At 36.3% G+C, this 12,472-nt stretch overlaps 1 protein-coding gene across 2 annotated transcripts; it reads right to left on the bottom strand.

Moving 5' to 3' along the window:
* Positions 1–247: 247 nt before the first annotated feature.
* On the bottom strand, positions 248–2,503 carry LOC149172077 (large ribosomal subunit protein eL24-like). 2 transcript variants are annotated; one of them, XM_089424201.1, is made up of 6 exons: positions 2,371–2,503; positions 2,172–2,275; positions 1,737–1,812; positions 1,023–1,124; positions 791–939; positions 248–619 (listed from the first exon to the last, which is right to left on the bottom strand). In XM_089424201.1, the coding sequence occupies exons 2-6, from the start codon at positions 2,180–2,182 to the stop codon at positions 463–465; spliced, it is 495 nt and encodes a 164-aa protein (XP_089280327.1). In that variant the 5' UTR covers positions 2,183–2,275; positions 2,371–2,503; the 3' UTR covers positions 248–462. The 2 variants fall into 2 exon arrangements, with proteins under 2 accessions (XP_089280327.1, XP_089280325.1); XM_089424199.1 differs by having other exon boundaries at positions 2,349–2,483.
* Positions 2,504–12,472: the final 9,969 nt, after the last annotated feature.

Genomic DNA, 12,472 nt, shown 5'->3' on the forward strand with positions numbered 1-12,472 from the left:
CAACGTTTAATAACTGCATCTCAGTTGGAAAGGTAAGATAACCAGGATCTCAGACAGCATTATAATAGGACACATAGAATACCATTTCAATAGTGCTAAATTCAGAAGTCATCCTTGCTCTAGAGGTGCATCATTAAAGGCATATTAATTTAAAAGGAAAAGAAAACCACATTTTAAGAGTTGAACTTTCACTTACTATATGAATAAACAGAGAACAAAAACACAGAAATCAACGAGACTTATATAATAGCGCATCAAAAATTCAAATTTAGTATAAAACTTTCAGTCAAAAATAGCATTTTACAAAGTAAAGGATTCTCAGAGAAAACCTTAAAAAAAGGGTTCTCGAAGCAATTCTTCAACATCATTAAAAACATCAATCCTATAACAAATGTCAAAACCCTTGTGGCCATAACAACTTCCATCCGAGGTATACTAAAACTAGAAACCAGATCTGCCTCTTCATCGTTTTCCACCTGCACCCGCAAGTTTTTGACCTTTGGGCATGTTACCCTTTGGTATGTTACCCTTTGTTTGTGCTTTCTGTCCCTTTGCAACAGTCTCAGCCTTTTTCGCTTTCTTCTCATCTTTAGTCTTCTTTATCCTTTCTTTGATTTCCCTGGTATTTAATAGTGAAAAACTATATCAGGAATTGGAGCTTACCAAGTAAGAAAACACAAGCATTCAGATGTTGATAAACACAATAAAATTCAGATATTGTTCAATGTTCAGCAATGCAATTTCAAGCAGAAGGCAGCTATTGTGACAGGGAACAATGTTTTTGTCATACTTTAGAGCAGCTTCACGGGCAGCAGCTCTAACTTCGGTCTTCTCAGTTCTCTTTTTCTGGATAACTTCCAAAGAAGCACCAACAATAGACCTAGAATAAGGCTTGTTTGTTGTGCGTCTCCTCTTCTTCACTTGTTCAGCATGAATGTCCTGGTGATGGGCATAATAAGGGGTGAGTGAATAATCCACTACACATAATCTGCAACATGCTGCCATAAAATTGACCAGTTCACCTTCTTGTGTTGTTTGCGGTACATTGCAGTCCAGGTAAGCTTGGATGGCTTCAGACGATTATGGAAATACCTCTTACATTTGGAATTGACAAACAAAAATACCTGCAAATTTCCAAGGAAAAATAATTGAGCATTGAAACTATTAGATGTTTTGCCAGATTTGAGAATAAAGCATAGGAAGACAGTCTTCTGTACACAAAGAACCATAATGGTTTAACATAGATAATACACATCACCAGTTTGTGGAACTCAATTATGGCATTCTCTAGATAGTTGACCTACAATATTGTATGCATAAAACAATGTTCGAACTAATAGAGTTTGCTGACCATAATCCACCATGCAGAGTTTGCAAAATATGATCAATCCACTTAATGTAAGCATGCAATATTTTCTTGGATGATTTACTCATAATAAAACGTGTTTTTTTAAGGTCGATTTTTTGGAAGTTTTTTTAGTGGCTTTTCTAGTCTAATTTATCTGAGTCTCTAAAATCACAAGTTTGATGAGTAATACCTGCACAACCGAAGTGCTTTAGGGTTTTTCAGTGTTTTTCAGTGTGCTGAATCCATATATACAGTCAAAAAACCAGTTTAAATAACACTAATAAGATTTTACCTCAATTTTTCAGGAAAATTCCAGGACGGGCAAGTCAAAATAATCACACTAAAAACAACTCTATGGAGTACAAGAATTTCAAAAATATCTATCAACCTGGGAATCCGATCGAATGAACCTGATACCCCTGCCAGGGTAGATCTTTGCACCACTGAAGCGGCAAATTTCTGTCCTGCAGATATTGGAGAAAGACGGAAGAAAGAAAAGTATGAGATGAACAGGTTATCCATGAAACAATAGTTAAAAATTGTGAAGAAAATCAGATAAATTTTATCCTGTGGTCCATTGGAAAAGGGGACAACTCTGTAGCACTACACAACCAATAAATCTCCACTGAAAGTGCAAACGCCCAACATCATGTGTATAAAGATAATTTAAAGAATGAAATAAAGAAAAGCTTCCTATTAATTTCCACAGATGACAAAAATTGGTTGATAGGACTCGATGAGTATATCAAGAAATAATGGCAATGCAGGAGTGTCAAAGCCAGCTCCTCAAAAGGATGGACGGAAAATAATGGCATCCACTTACTTCAAAACCATCGCGTCTACTCGACTTCTGTGCCGTCAAAAATGCAAAACCCTCGTCGGCCCCTGCGCCCTGGAAAATGCAAAACGCTCGTCGGCCCCTGCGCCCTGGAAAATGCAAAACGCTCGTCGGCTCCTGTTCCCTGGAAAATGGAAAGCCCTCGTCAAATAAGAACTAAACCTTATGAGGGAGACGAGAAAACCTGCTGAGCGGAGATGAGAAAGTAAGTCTAGGGTTTCCACGAGGCCCGAAATTTTGGCAGGTAATCCATGAACAAGGCCTGACCGTAATGTGTAGTGTTCTCACTTTGGCCAGGGTCACATTAGGACGCTGGAAGGAGGGGTTCTCTAAATTTTCATGGCCATAGGGGACTTTAGTGATCCGTAGTGGATCCAAAAATAGTTGCAAACGTGAGTACTTACCTGTAAAATTTAGTAATTAACAATGGTATTTTAAAGGTTTAAAAATTAATTAAATTAGATATGTAAAGTAATATAAAAAATAATTATATAAAAGATAAGATAAGATATTTATATTTATGTTTAATTAATGATCATAAAGTAGGTTAAAAGGGATTGTTGAGTACAATGATGTCTATACAAAATGGTAGAATCAAATGGTCTCCTATAAAAAGATATAATATATGAAGTAAATCAACATCTGGCTTTAGCGGAGAGAATCCAGGAGCTAATAGGTCTAAGGATCAGACCCATCTCTCCTAACTTCTAGACTGAATGAATAACACTAAAGAAACTCAACAACTCCTAACTTCTAGACTGAATGAATAACACTAAAGAAACTCAACAATTGTACCGAGAGGAAAAGAAAGTGGAGTAAGTATCTCATAGTAGTACAAAAAGTCTATTTTTCCAAAAAAATGGAACCCTTAAGCTTTGTATTCATGCTCATTTATAACCCTTCGAGTTTCTTTAGCCTTTCATGATCTTGTGCCTCAAAATTTTCCATATCCACCCACAATCCAAACAATCAACAATTTCTTAAACCAAAATATTAAACTAAATATAAATAAAATCTAAGAATATTTAAATAAAATTAACTAAAAGTAATTTAAAATAACTCAAACTATAACTATTAATTTAAATAAAATTCAAATTTATATACTAATATTATCATTCAAACAAAAATTAAAATTATTATATGATAAAAAATCACGTTACTAATTCAAAGCTAAATACTTAAGCTTAAACCAAAATTAAAATAAGTTTAAGCTAAACTAAAATGGTTTTTAACTATAACTAAAGAAAACCAATAATATAACTAAAATAAAGTAATTTAAATAAAATAAACTAACAAAAACTAAAATGGCTACCATAGACCAAAAACTAAAATAGTTATTAAAAGAGCCATGACATAAAATGAAAGGAAACTATGAAGTTCATATGATTGGAAGAGCCTATCACTAATTTCATATTATCATCAGAGATATGTTGAATTCCAAGCTTTTCCAGTAACCCTTGTACATCATCTGCAATAACCATGTCATCGCCATCGTTGTCCAAGGTATTGAAAATTCGAGATAGGTCCCATCTTTGAACGAAGGTCGTGTATATTTTATTTACAAAATCATTGCTCGTTTGATCAATCCTACCTCCAGACAAGTGGTATTTTCCAAGATCACTTATAATATGTGGGTCTTTTGGATTGCAAAGTTCAGGAAACTTAGTTTCCCATTATCTCAGAAACCCAAACATGAACATAAAAGTTGTAGAAACTATAAAATTTCTGAACCCAACTCAGGGACACGCTAAAAGTAACTAGGTTGGATCTTCATAATGACATGTAATCATGATCTTTGTAAATGATGAAAAGAAAGGAATAAAAATATTTTTGTAATGCCTTGCTTCATGGGTTTTATGAACAAGAGAAATTATTTGTTAGTAGCTCTCATTGAGAGCCTTAGGATTTATCATCAAGTCAAAGAGTCAATGTCATGTATGAAGAGCACTTCTTGAGCATGATTCAATGTATATGAGTCTATGAAATTGTCTCAAAGTCCTCCAATGACAAGCACTAGTCTTGTTCTTTATGTCGGCTTCAAAACAAAAAGGAATTTCATGTCGGCTTCAAATTAGAGACACATCCCTTCGTCGTATGTCAACTTATATATATGGGAGACTACTATATATAGGCAGGTAGACTCTTCGCATAACACAGAAAACAAAGTTAGGATTACTCTGAATTTTCGGATGGTTATCAAGCTCGGATTCAGATCTCAGAACAGAAGGTAATTCAGATGAATCCTATAGAGATGTTTCAAGGGATAGTGAGGGTCTGTTATGATGAAAGGACAACAGAGTTACAGCAAGAAGGAACTACAAAAGACTGTTCAGATGCCTCTCTGAGTCTCAGATGGACAGTGATATGAAAAGGGAGAACAGTTCAGATGGGTCAAGGGACAGCAAGAAGTGATGAAGGAACAGCGAAGCTTTGGAGCTATTATTCAATGATGTATCACTGTGTTTTGGTGCTACTGCAGAGGTCACATTTTGGTGACAATACATTGACAAGTTTCGGTGCCATAACTAGTATATCTACAGTTCGTTGAAGAGGTGATCTCAGAGCGAAGAAGGTAGAAGAAGAAGAGGAGTCAAGAAGAAGAATAAAGAACTAGTGTCTTGGTCTTGGAGTGGCTAATAGGTCAAGGGTCTTGGTATTCGCCAATTGGAGTTTCTAAAAGAAGAATTTGTGTGAGTTTTCCTCTCAAAGAGTGAGAGGTTTTGACCCTGGCTCATAGCCTACATGTTGTGTCTCTTGTGTATTTATGTTCATGCTTTAGTTATTGTTTGATGAAGAAGAACACTAATGAAATCCTAATATAAACAAGAAAAAGCATTCACAAATAGTTACTAATGGAAGAGAAATCACCTAATACTAATGCCCTAGATTTCTCAACATGGTATCAACGCTAAGGTGTTGAAGTCAAAGGAAGGGCATCTAATCAAAGAGACATTCAAGGATCAAGTTTCAAGAAAGGCATCAAAGCAAGTTGAAGGTTATCAAAGCAAGAGATCAAGATCTACATTGAAGAATCAAACCATAGATCAAAGAAGCAGTCTACATGAACAAGAGATTTTGATTTTATAGTCATCATCAAAAGACCAAAAAGACCCTCATCGAGTTATCTACAAAGCAAGATAGCTTGAAGTACTTTAAAGTTGATGTTCACATCATCTTGAAGAGAGTCGAAATCCTATAAGCATTTATAATCTACACTACAAGAGAAGTCAAAGTATCTTGAAGGCGAGAAGGCATTATCATCGTCTCCAAAGCTATAAGACAAGTTCCCTCTTTGAAGCGAACAAAGTTCCTTCTATAAATTAACTACTCCAAAAGACTTGGAATATCAAGATATCCATGAGGATATAAATATTATATTAAATATGTGAATAAGAATGAGAATGATAATGTTTTACAATGAGAATGAGAGGCTTGCTTTTATATCAGGCAAGTGTCTCTTCACGAAGAGTCATGTCTCATTTAGACATGCCTCTTCAGCCTAATTACTAATTTAACTAATCATTATTTATGATTATTACTGTTTACATTATTTTACATTATTTATATATATTTTATTCGTTACATTGCCTCCTTCCTCAAAAAGCTTTGTCCTCAAAGCTTGTCGATGACAAAAGGTTTGATCTCTTTTTTCGGCTTCAAACGTCTTTCTGTCTTGGAATAGTCATCTTCGTCGAAACAAGCTGATATGATCTTCTTAGTGACAAACAGAATTGTCACACTAAGAAGGAATCAAACCATCCCAGATTAATCTTCTGTATAGTATTCTGATCACTGGAATTTTGTAACGACCTGTCAGCATAAGACGGAATTGATGTTACGTCATTATTCTCTGAAACATTAATTTGTTGTCTACGGTTTGAATGGTCCTGATACATAGCTTGGTTGATTTGTCTATTCTCATGATTCGGATGCCGATATAAAGTTTTTAGATTTTCTTCTGGTGAGGATGTTGTTGAATTGGTTATGGAACATTCACTTGGGATGTCCATTGTCTGAACTGCAACATCTACATGTGTCGTTTTTTCCACTGACTTGTCTTCTTGAGTTGTCATATTCACTGGATTGGTATTCGTTCCCTTATTTTCAACTTGAAATGTTGTGACTAGAGATTTCGATACTTCTTCTTGAGTGACTTGTTCCAACTTATCTTTTAATGCTTTCTTATCCTCCTTAAGTTTCTTAGTTTGATTGAGCAGACTTTGATTATGGTTTCTCAGATGTAAAAGTTCTTTGGTTTTTGATTCATCAACCTTATTTTCAGTGTTTTGAATTTTAAGTTTTTTTATCTTTTAGATCTCTGATTTGTTCTAATAAATTTTTATTAAGGTTCTTTAAACGCAAAGTTTTCTCTTCTTGTTGTGATAAGTGCTTCTTGAGTTCTTTCTTTGTGACTTTCGTCCTCTTCACTTGTGCCAGTAATTTTTCGACATGGTCCTTGAGACGAGAAATTTCTTCATCCTTTTCCATTATTTCTTTGTAATGTATATCCACAAGATTTTTATGTTCGCATTCTAACACTTCCTTGCTTTGTTGAATTTTGGCTATTTTGTCATTCTCTTGATCTTTTAGCTGCACTTTCTTAGTACACTCGATAACATCATTATGTGGAAGTGATGATAGATGTAGAGAATGGAAGAAGGAATCCATTCTCTTTCTCTCCTCACCTTGTCGCTCAATTATTGTAATTAATTATTCTATATCTCTTGCGATTGATTGTTTTTGTTCCCTACTCAAGGATTCCATATTGTTTCTTTTTCTTCACTTCTTTTAACTTTGTATGGAATTGTTTCTTCACTTCTTTTAACTTTGTATGGAATTTTTTTTTAACTTCTTTTATCTCCCCTTTTTATATATATAAATTTTCAATATTCTCCCTTAATGTGGATTGTTAAAAACCTGAATACCCTTTTATTAAAAAAATACTCCTTTATATTGTTGCCCTCTATATATGTACATATTTCTTTATATTAAGACCCCTTTTCAAAATAATTTTATCATTTTATAATAATAATAGTTTCACTTCTTCTTTTTTAATAATAAATTAGTCCCTTTTTTGATATACTTAATTACTTTCTTGATAAATTTTTAATGTCACCCCACTTAATAAATATAAAGGTCACGTCTTTTCATATGACATGGTCACGATGTTAAAATACCATGGGCTATTACCATGGGTTGTTTTTAAAACCTCCGTTAAAATGTTATCCACGTAAAAAGTAAAATGTATTCCTTTTGTTTTTGTTTTTGTTTTTGTTTTTTTACTTTTTAAAATACCATGGGCAATTACCATGGGTTGTTTTTAAAATCACGGGCTTCTCCACGTAAAAAGTTTTAAATATACTTGGTATGAGATTTTGTATCCGTTTTGTTTTTTCTTTTACTTTTTTTTCTTCTTCTTTTTTAATTTATTTACTTATATATATATATATATATACACACACACACAGATATATATATATATATATATATATATGGTTTTTTTTGTTTTTGTTTTGTTTTTTTTTTTTTTTTTTTTTTTTAATGGCCAAAGGCCTAGAAAAATGGAGAAAAGGAGAAACTCCCAAATTCTAAGCAAAATGCTTCAATTGTACGGCAACAAGGTTGACAAATTTCGATAGCCAAGGACCTGGATCAGAGAACGAGCTTTGTGCACCGGTTAAGCAACCTAGAGGACTGAACTGCTCTCATACCAAATGAAGCGAACAAAGTTCCTTCTATAAATTAACTACTCCAAAAGACTTGGAATATCAAGATATCCATGAGGATATAAATATTATATTAAATATGTGAATAAGAATGAGAATGATAATGTTTTACAATGACAACGAGAGGCTTGCTTTTATATCAGGCAAGTGTCTCTTCACGAAGAGTCATGTTTCATTTAGACATGCCTCTTCAGCCTAATTACTAATTTAACTGATCATTATTTATGATTATTACTGTTTACATTATTTTACATTATTTATATATATTTTATTCGTTACACTCTTATTGAAGCAAAGATCTTATCCTTATCCTTGAAGAAGATCATCCAAGGAAGCAGCAAATAAATCTTCTTCAATCATCATTTAAGTGATCAAGTAGAAGAGTTCATCTTCACTTATCAAGTAAGTTTCTTTCATTCTTTAATCAATTTGTTAAAATGACTTCGTGTTTGCAAGGAGATCTATAAGTTGGTTGGGTCATCGGAATTCCTTGCATAGAAAAAGAGGATAAACATAGTCCTTGAAAAAGGTGAAGTCATTAAACATATCAATGGAAAGGTCTCCTCTGAATACATGGAAAGGGATCAAAGGGCTAAAGGGATTCTTATGTAATCAGTCAAAGATCCCCCATCCCTATATAGCAATATTGGAGACATCAAAAAGATATATATGATAGGCTGGTAGAGTTATTCTCTGAAGATGCGATAAATAAGGTCACATCACTTAAATCTAATCTACACAATTTGAAAGTATAAAAGGATAAAGGGATATCTTCATAAGATCTTAACTGCGAGATCTGGAAAAGATGGTAAGAAAATAATCGTCATTGTTCTAAAATGCACTAACTGACGAACAAGGTAACAAATATCCATGAGGATAAGAAAGTCACCTCATTCGACAACTTGTGGTTTCTATGCAAGATGGATGCAGACAAGTTGAGGACAAAAGTGTTTAAGGTTAAAGGACTCAAACATGTTGAAAATGCAACAAGATGATGGAGCTTAGTGAAAAGAAGTCGCCTTCACTAAGTGGGCCCGCAGGCTATTTTTGGCGCAAAGTCTATTTTTAGACTATGTCTATTTTTAGACATATGGATCATGGTTTATGAGTTGCAGGATGCTATTTATGGATGATTGGTCATGTTGGTAAAAATAGATGGACTTCTATTTTTAGACATATGGGCGGAGTCTATTTTTAGACTGCCAAGTCTAAATATAGAACAGTCGAATATTATTAGCTCTAAATAATATTTGGACTATAAACATTATCTTATCCTCTTGCAGCACTTCAGTTCGAGCTACGGATGTGGCACATGCAACTGCCAGAAGGAAATACGCTTTTCCTATGGGTTAGTTGAGCTATTGCATGCAGCACTTCAGTTAGAACTCAAGTGATTGAGTTTGGTGGAGTTGATTAAGGAGTTGATGGAGTTGTGTTCAGTTTGACTTAGTTGAACTAGTTGTATTTAGTCTAACTAACAAATACACTAGTGATGAGTGGTGTGAATCAATTATTAATTAATTCACTAATTATTAACTCATAAATCAACTGAGGAATACATCAGTTAACTCAGTGCATGGACAATTCAGTGGAGACAAGTGTTAGAGGTGAGTGAAAGGGCAAGACAGCTGTCAGTTGTGACTATAGTTGTGCATGATATTTGCACATGCATTGATGGAGATTGCCAATGAGGATTGTGCAGTACAAACCAAGGAAATACGAGTTTGGATCAGCCATTCTCATCTATTCTCATGCAGGATTGCGTAGTGGAGGCAGGCAAGTAGCGGAGGAGATTTCAACTTGTGATTGATTCAGATCTGAGCTAGTTTGTGTGTAACATGTGGAGATAGTGTTGAGTACTTGTGAGGAGTATTGTACTATGTATTGTTACATGTTCTCAATCAATATAATATACAGATAGTTGGGGGTTTTCAGCTGTATGCTTTCCTCGGGTACATACTGTGTTGATATGTGTGATTGATGTTTCAATGTGCGCATGCGATTGTTTCTAATTCCGCAAATTGAATTGATCAACGTAGAGGAGGTTATGTATTATGCATGCATTCTGCAAATAGTGTATAATCAGGATAATCTCTGTGAATAAGTGTTATATTATTCAAAATTTCTACATGGTATCAGAGCAGTTGATCATCAGATCTATTATTCAGAAGTGATTACATTTTATTTCTTCAGGCAGAGTCTGTAATCGGGCCAGGTAGCCTCTGGATTCATCCTTCTTTTGGAAGGTGAGATATTCTGTGAATGCCCATAGAGTCAATCTCTGTATGAGAAATACTTTGTTCTCACGAATTTTAGATCAGAAGCGGTTTAGTTCTGAGTTGGTGGAATTCGAATTTGCAGCAGTGTTTTCTTGGTGTTGAAGTTGAAATGTCTTTCAATGGATTTCGATTGGAGTATGCCCTTGAAGGCAACTCGAATTATATTGCATGGAAAGACAGGATGGAGGCGGTGTTAAATGACAATGGGTTGAAGGAGTTCATAGATGTTGAAGTCCCAAAGCCTACTGATGCTGCTCAAGCTGAGGCTTGGCAAAAGAAGATAGCAAAGTGTCGAAGGATTCTGTTGGAGGGCGTGAAGGATCACATTGTATCCAGCCTGCATGGAAAGGCTTCTCCATACTTGATGTGGAAAGCGTTGACAGAATTATTCCAAAGCAAGAGTGACTAGAGGAAGTTGGCACTCAAGGATAAACTCAGAAACATTAAGTGTGAGAAAGGAGACAATATACCCAAGTATCTCACGAAGTTCACCCAATGCCGGGATGAGCTGGGAAGTGTGGGGGTGATTGTCGATGATGAGGACTTGGTGAGCTTGGCTCTCCTTGGTCTTCCGAAGAGTTGCCATTCCTATCAGGACTCTGTCATGGTTGGGAGAAATTGCCAGGATGGGAGAGACTTTGGTTGGATCTTATGCAAGAGGAGATCAGGCAGAATACTAGGGACGGATCTTCATCAAAGGCATCTGATGAAGAAAATTGCGCTTTGGCTGCCAAAGCAAAGAAGGGGAAGAACAAGAAATCTTCTCATTCTGGTGCGAAAGGCAAGAAGCAGGACATGTCCAAGGTGAAGTGCTTTCACTGTCACCAGCATGGACATTATGCCACAAATTGTCCGTAGAAGAAGAAAAATAAGCAAGTTGCTAGATCTGCAGCGGGAGAGGCCTTAACCTCGGAGTTTGAGCTGGATTTTTTGCTGATCGCATGCTTGGTATCAAGTGTGATGGGATCGGTATGGTTCTTGGACAGTGGTGTGTCTTTTCACATGACAGGAGATCGAGATTTGTTTTTTGATCTGGATGAGAAAGATCTTGGAGTGCACATCGAGATGGGCGATGATGGTAGATATAGTGCGACCGGTATCGGTACCATTTCCTTTGAGAGGGAGTCTGGTAAACCCTTCATATTGAAGGAAGTGATGGATGTTCCAGGATTGAAGAAGAATCTTATCTTTGTGGTGATGTTAGAAGACAAGGGATATGATGTTGTTTTCAGCGAGGGAAAGGCTTTCCTGCGCAGTAAGACAATTGGAGAAACCTGGAAGATAGGGGTTCGATTCAAGAACCTTTATCAATTGCATGTAGATGATTGCGCAACAATGGCATGCAAGGCAGAAGGATTGGTGAGCCAGGATGATGGCAAGCTGTGGCACCGGAGATTGGGCCACCTTCACCATGGAGCCTTGAAGATACTGCAGCAGATTTCTACTGGGCTTCCTAAAGGCACTATTGCGCAATCAGATCAGTGCAAGGGGTGTATTTTGGGAAAATTTGTGAAAGCTACCTTTCACGAGAAGGATAGTCGTGCCACGACGATCCTTGAGAGAATTCACACAGACGTGTGTGGACCTTTCTCAGTAGCTTCGACAACAAAGCACAAGTACTATGTGATCTTTGTTGATGATTTCTCTCGAAAGTGCTGGATCTTCTTCATGCAGAAGAAGAGCGAGACATACTCAAAGTTCTGTGAGTTCAAAGCACTGGTCGAGAAGGAATCGGGGAAGAAGGTGAAGGCTCTTAGGAGCGACAATGGTGGTGAATTCATCTCTGGAGAGTTCAAGGACTTCTGTAGCGCAGAAGGGATTTGAAGAGAGCTCATAGCTCCCCATAACCCACAGCAGAACGGGGTTGCTGAGCGGAAGAAAAGAACGATCGTGGGTGCTGCACGGGCGATGTTGCATGATCAGAGCCTACCCCTTCACTTGTGGGCGGAGGCATGCAATACTGCAGTATATGTGCAGAACTGTTGTCCTCACAAGATAATTGGCATGAGTACACCCAAGGAGGCTTATTCTGGTAAGAGGACTGATATTTCCCATTTGAGGATTTTTGGTTCTCCTGTTTACATGCATGTGACGAAGGATGCCAGGAAGAAGTTGGAGCCGACCGCAGAGGTTGGGATATTTATGGGGTACACTGATACGCCCCACAACTATCGTGTGTATTTGCCAGACAGTCGCAAGACTGTTGTGTGACGGGATATCAAATTTCAGGAGGAGAAAGCCATGAAGTGTTCGCTTGAGAGGGAGCCACACTTGCATGCAG

The sequence above is a fragment of the Pinus tabuliformis genome, chromosome 4_2, assembly GCF_031772625.1.
Source record: "Pinus tabuliformis cultivar Carrire ecotype Pingquan chromosome 4_2, CPIR1, whole genome shotgun sequence".
Taxonomy (NCBI): domain Eukaryota; kingdom Viridiplantae; phylum Streptophyta; class Pinopsida; order Pinales; family Pinaceae; genus Pinus; species Pinus tabuliformis.